Source organism: Rhodamnia argentea, chromosome 7 (assembly GCF_020921035.1).
Source record: "Rhodamnia argentea isolate NSW1041297 chromosome 7, ASM2092103v1, whole genome shotgun sequence".
NCBI classification, from domain to species: domain Eukaryota; kingdom Viridiplantae; phylum Streptophyta; class Magnoliopsida; order Myrtales; family Myrtaceae; genus Rhodamnia; species Rhodamnia argentea.
Genome location: NC_063156.1, coordinates 22,354,954 through 22,364,862, shown reverse-complemented (window position 1 = coordinate 22,364,862; position 9,909 = coordinate 22,354,954). Strand labels below are relative to the sequence as shown.

The 9,909-nt window shown below is 39.2% G+C and overlaps 1 protein-coding gene across 1 annotated transcript; it reads right to left on the bottom strand.

The window, feature by feature from the left end:
- Positions 1–1,305: 1,305 nt before the first annotated feature.
- LOC115734591 (WRKY transcription factor 72A-like) lies at positions 1,306–5,187 on the bottom strand. The gene is made up of 5 exons (XM_030665424.2): positions 4,953–5,187; positions 4,539–4,622; positions 3,152–3,718; positions 2,885–2,998; positions 1,306–2,308 (listed from the first exon to the last, which is right to left on the bottom strand). The coding sequence occupies exons 1-5, from the start codon at positions 5,085–5,087 to the stop codon at positions 1,568–1,570; spliced, it is 1,641 nt and encodes a 546-aa protein (XP_030521284.1). The 5' UTR covers positions 5,088–5,187; the 3' UTR covers positions 1,306–1,567.
- Positions 5,188–9,909: the final 4,722 nt, after the last annotated feature.

The window sequence follows — 9,909 nt, the reverse complement described above, 5'->3', positions numbered from 1 at the left end:
TTTCTTTTTGCAAGGGCACGCTCTTCTTTAAGTACACATGTAGTAAATCAACAAAAGTGGAATCATGCTAGGCATATAAACCAATCCACAAATTTTATATGCTGATATATAACATGATAAACTCTTAATGGGTATCAAATATGAAGTATTTCTATAATTATTCACGTATGATCTATCATATAATTTCATAAACTGATTTGTAAACCAACCTTAATAGACTACCACTATGTTTTGTTTCACACATAACAAAGTAATTGGGTTTACAGCACTTAATGCAGGGGCGCTTCAATTAGCAGCTCAACATCAAGGGCATTGTGGCCTGGAGTTGGCAAGGTCTTTGAAGTTGAGACATGCCCTAACTTTGGTCATATGTAGTTTTAGGTATTGTTGTAAGAGATTTATCGAACTCAGACAAGTGGGACCAATTGTGGAGTGGCATAACGTAATTTGGACTAGCGCTATTAGCAAACATAATTTCATTGGCTGGCTTCTTTGCAGAGATAGGCTTCCATCAGCAGAGATCATATCACAATGGATGCCTTCATTCGATATCCAGTGCAATATTTGCATGACCCGTTTAGAATATAGAACACATTTGTTCTTCCAGTGCAACTTGACTGGAAGTATATGGCATAGTATCTTCATACCATATGGGATTTACCGTTTTGTAGGAGGATGGAATGATGAACTTCAAGGGATGATTAGGGCTGCCTGGGCAATGGCTTGGTGGCAAGGCACATCAATGTATCATTCCTAGCAACAATATATTGCATTTGGATGAAGTGCAACCGTAGATGTTTTCAGAACAAGTAAAACCGTTAGAAGTAGAGCTTCATTCTACAAAAAATATTGGACCCTTGCAGGCCAATTTTTTTTTTTTTTTTTGATATCGCAGGCTAATGTTGTATTGGCTACTATGTGGAGATTTCCTATCTCCATCTTATTGCATTATTAGTTCTATTTATAATGTTGGGAAATGCCTCCAAGCTTCTGTATTTCATCTATGCTTACAGTTTACACCTAAAAAAATTTCAATTTTCCTAAGTTATGTGAGCTCGGCTGAGCAGGGGTTTGTTCAACAACATGCATATGCCAAACATTGACTTTAGGGTAGAAAATAATATAGATTTCAAATGTATTGGTAAACTTCCTCTAGCTTCATGTATATCATGATTGATGGGGAATATAATTTTTTTAGTACGTGTATGAAATTGCTAATTATGCACAATGCAAGCTGGATAGCCTGAATCTATAAGACAAAGTAGATAAAAATTTGATCATATACATCGATCACCAGTTCACGTAAGACATATTCACTTAAAACTTTTTAAACATCGTCGTTTATATGTTGAGCTGCACACAACAATCAAAATTTCGAGTTCAAGTAATCACTAAAGTTATTTTTTATCAACAGGAAATGCGGATCAATATGTTCTTGCAGGTATACAAAGTCCACGCCAACGAGTTGAGAACTGAGAAGTGAGAAAGCCGCTTCAAAAGTTGCAAGCCACGAAGCATTCAAATGTCCTCTTCAAAATGCTAGAGGGTCAAGTAGTGATCCCACCTTCTAGCTTCCGAAATGATCAACCCCTCCTTGGTTACCATTTCCGCCGCTGCCGTTACCGATGATCGACTTGAGAGCCGCCGCCAAAGCAGATTGGAAGCTCGGGTCGGCAGTGATCGCCTTTGTGGCAGCGGCAATGGAATCCGGTAGTGCTTGTTGGGGAAGGCTTGACATGTTCTTTTGCAAGTAGGACTGATGGTAACTTTCTTGAGCTTGCCTTGCAAGGTCTAGGGTTTGGCTCTTATTGAAGAGTTGAGGGGTGTTATAGTTCATGAGGCCACCATTTGAGGACCCCCAAGGCAAGGGAAGGGCACTAGAGTCCAAAGAATTGTTGAAGCTTAGGCTTGTGGAAGAGAACCTTGTTGAAGGGTATTGTGAAGGAAATCTATTGAACAGAGAGGAGGATGACGACGATGATGAAGGGTTTGAGGTGAGATCAAGAGTGACGGTTGGTGTGGATGAGGACGCATATGATGTGGTAGGCAAATAGAATGGTGATCTTGCTTTGGAAGCCTCCGAAGGGTAAAAGCTTAGGCCATGGAGATTGGCAGCCATCGGTGCCATGGTGGGGCCTGATGAGCTGTGACTGCTGCCATTTTGAGAGCTCGATGAGCCGGACAGAAGCATGTGGGCGGCTGCGGAGGTGGTGGAGGCCATGGCGGTGGCCGACATAGGAAGCGGGTGGTTGTGCGTGCCCTCGTAGGTGGTGATCAAGATGGACATGTCCTCGGCACATCTTTGAACCTAAATGTTTTAAATTGAGTTAAAAGATGATTGAAAGAATAGGAAATGTAGTAGATTATATTTCGGATTAGATCAATAGATTATAGCTAGATTTCAATCGATTTTCTTGTCAGTAATTTCCATAGAGAGACACTTGAGAGCAAAATCCCAAGGGGGGGGAGGGGAGGGAGGGAGAGAATCTAGTTGTGTTAAATTTGATATGAGAGAGTTAATTTGGGTAAGGTAGTGTCAAGCACAACAATTAAATATGATCCAAGTTACTTTAATCACGTCTTAATTTTGGCTGGCCAAATTTAGTACATGCATGCATGATATCCTATATTATTGTAGTCATATATATGCTCGTGAATATTTTCTTTTAGGTACATTGAGACTTTTTAACTTAGTAGAGCGACCGTTAAGTGTCGGATTCATATAAGTTGTTTATCTAATGTACACATCAGCAAACGAATGAGGTTAATTATGGTATGTTAGTATTGTCAAAAGGGACAATTTACATGAATTTGTTTGCAATCATTGAGAGAAAATATCACCTTGCATTCAATATGGCCAGCTAGTTAAAGAATTGACATATACCTGTTTTCTCACTGGGCAGGATGGTGCAACTGTACAACGATAATATGCTCGAGGACATGGATTTCCTTTCGCAATCTTTTGCCCGTATTTTCTCCATTGGCATCCGTCATTCATCTGCAAATATATTTAGGTAAAGAAGCTTTTCTGTTAATAGGTTGCTAAGTAATGATTTTCACAAAAGACATGTTACACACTCAACAACATAAATTGATTATCTTATCTTCTCCTCCTATATACTTGAGATGAATAAATTTAAATGACACTAACCGTTGGAGTGTCACATCTTGCTCTCACAGAAACCCTAGCTTTTTTCACAGGATTTTGCTGGGAGACTTCATCATCACCACCAGATCTCATTGTCTTTAGGACTTTGCTCGGTGGCCATGTCTCTCCTGCTTCCTCCTTTGCTTCTTCTATACTCGTGTCGGGGCTCGGGTTCGGCAGCGATTCTGTCGTTCCAGATTTCGACACTTCGAACTTGTAGTCCAGTCCGAGGCCCAACCCTTCTTCAAACTTATTTTCATTAGTATTCTCTTTCACTTGGCCTAGTGATTTATTCTTATCCTCTAACAAAGATTTCTTCGAATCGCTCGTCGTTCTTCCAAGGCTGAGTGAGACAAGTTGGTCGGATTCCTGATCAATCTCTCGGCGATTCCCCTTGGCGGCATCGGCTGATTTCTTACTGTCATCTTCTTGCTTGACGGCATCGAAGAATTTCATTTGGAGGGTCCGGTAGTCTCTCATTGTTTGAGTTAAGTACATCTTGAGTTTCTGGTTCTCCTCTCTTACTTGATTCATTTCAGCTCTGGCAGATTCAAGCTGATGTTGATCTTCCTGCACCAAGAAAAAAAAGAAGATTATAACTAAGTAAATACAGATAAATCAAATTAATTGCCGCGTCATAACCATGTACTGTAAACATACAAAAACTCAAAAATCAGGCTGTAGTTCGATATGAAATCATTGACCGATATCGGATCAATGTTTTGTGGTGTGCAATGTGCAATCTAGTTGTGGAGCATTTTGTTTGTATCTGGAGTGAAGAGAATCAACTGGCGATCAAAGTCATCAGCCGTCGTTTTTAGCCGGCAATTTTGGTCAGCATGAACTGATCAATGATATTGACCGAATCTTCAACATAAAAGAGCTCCAAGTCAATGATCTCTGCAGCACATTTTGAACCATGATATATCATGCACTCCATTCTCACCTATTTTCAGCCGCTCAACATATAAGATAAAGGTGTCCGCATCTATCAAATTCAATTTCCATTCGCCCTTTTCATCGATCCCATCTATTTATGGCATAAACTATGCAATCATGGTTATGGATTGTACGAGAAAAAGAAGTTTCCAGATTAAATCACCCGAACTTTATTTAATTGTTCACTAAACTCCTGTGGGGGAACTACAGAAATGAATAATAGGAGCATGTTGCTAATCCCTACCGATGATCAAGAATATACATCACTTCTGGAAGCGCAGAGTTGCACGCCTTGAATTTGCAATATCTATATGAGTACGTGCTTGCACTAACACTATTGAGATCTATACATTTACTCAAAACATAGAGAAGATGCTTCTTTACATGTATAAACTTAATTGGGTAACATCAAGATAATGGGCACGGTGCAGAATTCTACATCTTCACATACCTTTCTTCTCGGGGTCAATATCATCTGCTCCGGAGAAGACGACTTTGAATTTTCGCTTTCTTTTTGTGGCATTTTATTTTTAACCTAAGGACGAAAATAGGACAACGGGTGAAGAATACGAAAGAACAAAGCACGAGATCTCCGAGACCGGATAGTTGGCAGTTCATTCTTGAAGCCAAGACACCGAAGAAGAAGAAGAACCGATTCACTTTACTTGACAGAGATCGAGTACTTAAAAGAATCAATTCTTCTGTCTTTGAATGGAAAAATAAAATTAGGATTATCTTTACGAAATACACAAGCATCCAATGAGATTCAGGAAAGATATTCAGATTGTAGATAGTAAAACCAAGAAAGATTTGCTGTAATTAAACTGAAGAAATAGAGTAAGAGGAAGGGATTTGAATTTCACACCTCTTGAGCAAGCACTACTTGTCTGCTACACTCGCTGCCACCGTCACGATGATCAGGATTTTCTTCATCGACTGTCTCCTCTCCCTTGACAACATCAACACCTCCATGGCCAGATCTTTCAAAAGCATCCTCCATACCTTCTCGTTCTTTCTTCTTCTTCTTCTTCTTCTTCTTCTTCTTCTCCTTCTTTCTCCTTCTGTGTTTTCCTTTCTAGGGTCAGACTAGAAAATCAATAAGAGCGTCCGAGATACAGCACCTCCCCCTTCTTCTTTATGCATATATAAGGCCTGCAGTATTTGACTACAGAGCCCAGAAAAGAGGAAAGAAGAGTTTCAACTCTTGCCCTCTTGCATCATCAATACACGCACACAAAACGCACAGAAATGTCAACAGCTCCCATCCAATCGTGGTCGAAGAAATAGTACCGGCTATTCTAATCTTGTTTTAAATATATTTCCCGGTTGTTATTGTAAACAAGTGGAAGAATTCAACTTCAACGTTTGAGATAACATGTCACAGAGAGAGAGAGAGAGAGAGAGAGAGAGAGAGAGAGAGAGAGAGAGAGAGAGAGAGAGAGAGAGAGCTTCAAGCCGCAAAGCTCGGACACAACCTAATGCTGAGACAAGATCGTTGAAGTTTCTTGCATTGCAAAAGTCGCAGGTCCTCTCTTTCTTTTCCTCCGTTGTTTTTTCTCCACTCTTTAACAAGAATATTGTCTTTTCAGCTGTCAAATTTCTTTAATAAACGCCGTGCATGAGACAAGTTTATTGATTCTCATGTGACGCCACATCAAGAGGGAAAAAAAAAAAAAAAGGATCGCCAATAATTTACACCAGGCGAACTTCTAGAGTTAAATGCGAGCATATATACGAGTTCTCGAAAACAAAACTCGTCATGGCTTCGAAATTAGTCGAAAATTAGTTACCGCGTGAATTTTTCCTCACGGTATGCCATAGCCGGGATTCAAGTTCCACGAAGATGGTCGGCATTGATTTTTCATGTGGATATACGTACTTGTCTATTTTTAGGGGTTTTAGGAATTTAAAGAACTTCTCAAATACATGTGCTTTAGACTATTCGTTTGCTTTTCTACGAAGGGTTCGTGGTCCATGGTCTTCCACCGTTCTACATTTTGCCTTCCGGGGACCGAAACTGACTGTAATAGCAAGACCCTTCAAAGTCCATAGTTTAATCTTAGAAGGGTAGAGAGGGGAGGGGGGGCGTTTGATTTTCATGGTATATATAATTGCCATTAGGGTCAAACAAGGTTTTCAATACGCGGGGTATTCAGTTTTGTCGACCTTCGCATTGACTTTTATATTAAAACTGTGCTTTCCAGACAAAAAATGGATCGAGTTCGGATCAGGTGCAGAGGCATCCCGATCCAGTTGTGCTGACCCATCCTTCATGGCAAAGTCATCGGGCAAAATAGGAATGTAATTTAGGGTTTCTCAAGAATCTAACCTGTCACTTATAACTCCACCGCAATCAATAATAAACGTTAAGCGAAAGTCTTCATATGGGCATCGCCTGCCTAGACTTAGGGAACCTTACATTATCTTTTAAATGGCCCCCCAAGAATCGAGATTGATCGGATGACCCATTGCTCATGCTTATATTCAACAATGAATTGGATTATTTTAGCTTAGTAATTTCAGAAAGATAGTAACTAGTTGATGTCTAGATGTGGGAGAGCCTCAAACGATGATGTCGATTGACGTGAAAATTATACTAGCATATGTATATGTCTGATCATAAGACATTTGACATTGACCGCAAAGTTTGTGCCAAGAAAAAGAAAGAAAGAAAGAAAGAAAGAAATTGACTAATAATGGATGCTAGCTATTTCAATTGACAAGCTACTTTAGACAACCTTTGTATTGTGCCATTCAAAGAAGTGTATACATTCTTTCTTTTTCCACTAACGGTCCCATTGGATTTCCAATGTTTTCATGCTGAGGCAATTTTGATGTTGTCATCCACGTTCTCATCTAGAATTACAAGTATATGCCAATTTTTTGGTATAATTTCTGTGGAATTGAACTTTCTCCATTCCGCGTCCATCAGAATAAGCCAGCCCGTGCAACCTACGGGGATATAGCACATATTGTTCGCATATGTATATGTCCGGTCATAAGACATTTGACATTGACTGCAAAGTTTGCGCCAAGACAAAGAAAGAAAGAAAGAAAGAAATTGACTGATAATGGATGCTAGCTATTTCAATTGACAAGCTACTTTAGACAACCTTTGTATTGTGCCATTCAAAGAAGTATATACATTCTTTTTCCACTAACGGTGCCATTGGATTTCCAATGTTTTCATGTTGAGACAATTTTGATGTTGTCATCCATCGTTCTCATCTGGAATTACAAGTATATGCCAATTCTTTGGTATAATTTCCGTGGAATTGAACTTTCTCCATTCCGCGTCCATCAGAATAAGCTAGCCCAGCCAAGCTACGGGGATGTAGCACATATTGTTCGCATATGTATATGTTTGATCATAAGACTTTGACATTGACTGCAAAGTTTGCGCCAAGACAAAGAAAGAAAGAAAGAAAGAAATTGACTGATAATGGATGCTAGCTATTTCAATTGACAAGCTACTTTAGACAACCTTTGTATTGTGCCATTCAAAGAAGTATATACATTCTTTTTCCACTAACGGTCCTATTGGATTTCCAATGTTTTCGTGCTGAGGCAATTTTGATATTGTCATCCATCGTTCTCATCTGGAATTACAAGTATATGCCAATTCTTTGGTATAATTTCTGTGGAATTGAACTTTCGCTATTCCGTGTCCATCAGAATAAGCCAGCCTAGCCAACCTACGGGGATATAGCACATATTGTTCGCATATGTATATGTTTGATCATAAGACATTTGACATTGATTGCAAAGTTTGCGCCAAGACAAAGAAAGAAAGAAAGAAAGAAATTGACTGATAATGGATGCTAGCTATTTCAATTGACAAGCTACTGTAGACAACCTTTGTATTGTGCCATTCAAAGAAGTATATACATTCTTTTTCCACTAACGGTCCTATTGGATTTCAATGTTTTCGTGCTGAGGCAATTTTGATATTGTTATCTATCGTTCTCATCTGGAATTACAAGTATATGCCAATTCTTTGGTATAATTTCTATGGAATTGAACTTTCTCCATTCCGTGTCCATCAGAATAAGCCAGCCCAGCCAAGCTATAGGGATATAGCGCATATTGTTCGCATATGTATATGTCTGACATAAGACATTTGACATTGACTGCAAAGTTTGAGCCAAGACAAAGAAAGAAAGAAAGAAATTGACTGATAATGGATGATAGCTATTTCAATTGACATGCTACTTTAGACAATCTCCGTATTGTGCCATTCAAAGAAGTATATACATTCTTTTTCCACTAACGGTCCTATTAGATTTCCAATGTTTTCGTGTTGAGGCAATTTTGATATTGTTATCCATCGTTCTCATCTGGAATTACAAGTATATGCCAATTCTTTGGTATAATTTTTGTGGAATTGAACTTTCTCCATTCCGCGTCCATCAGAATAAGCCAGCCCAGCCAAGCTACAGTGATATAGCACATATTGTTTGGATCGATCTGATTTCCACCGATCGCGGCCTTAGAAATATTACTATTTTCGAGACGTGGCTTGTTCTTCTGTTGAATGATTCTTATCAAAATCCCCTGTGCATCGTCATAATAGAAATTCTTAACAGCTCCGAGCCGCAGCATGTTCTTCCATTGAACAGTTTCCATTGAAGTTTCCACTGCGAGAATTACGCAATGCACGAAGGTGGAAGCGACCAAAGGATTTGGCCAGAGTTGAACCACCATGCCTCGATCGCGTATGTGATTTGAAGGGTCTCAATAATTATGCTCACCCGAATGCTTGGACTTTCGAGTTCGATCCCTTAACCAATAAGAAAGAACATGTGCTCCTGCACGTCCATTGAGCCCGTAGCCATCGAGTATTGTTGAATTTAACCTAAGTAAGAATACTTTAAGTGAAATATTTATTTCAACATTTCGTCCTGACTGACCCTGTATGGTTTTGGTGATTTGAAACGTATTAACGTCAAGAAATGCCTGCTAGCGAAAAGAAAGAAAGTGAATGGAACCTAAGGATAGACTAAGATTTAACACGAGAATATTTTTCATGGACATGAGCCAACCCTAGCCAAAATTCACGACTTCTTCGCAAGAGACAAGAAGCACTATCCTTAGCCTCCTCGACGTAATTGTCATGCATTCTTGGGCCGACAATTGCTGATGAAGGTGGACAAGTTTTCAGAGCGAAACAAGACTTGGACTGCCCACGCACAAGCCGTTCATTTTGGCTGATCAAATTTGGAAGGATGACTATAATCCTCTCTCTATCTAACTTTCTGCATTCAGGGTCCACCAGAGTAAGTTTGATAATTAGGATAGAGAGACTAAGATTAGTAGTGATACAATTCTTTATCCACCAGAGTAAATTCCATTATCTGTATAGACTTTATGAACATGTAAAACCTCTTTTGAGTTAAAACTGAACCTTATATATTAACTTACAAAGCGATGTTACAGACTCTTACTGGGTTCGAATATGACTCTTATTGCAAAAATTCTCTTACTGCACATCGTGTATCATATAACCACACCTCGATTTTCTGAATCGGTCTTCACATCCCTACCGTTGCTCTACGGGTTGACGCAGAGTGAATTGAAATGGGATTTGCAAACACTTCATTTCCTTCGCCAAGCACACTTGAATAGTAATCCAAGATTAGGTAGAATGCGATCGTCTTGATTTTAACATCGCAAAAAGAAAAACAAGGTTTGAAAATTTACCAAGTTAGAGAAAGAAAACCATCATCTTCGAGGATTATAGTTGTGATGGTACTACACATATGAAGGAGACTTGTCTAATTCTATAATGCTCGCACAGGATAAAAAAAATTCGACTGTGATGG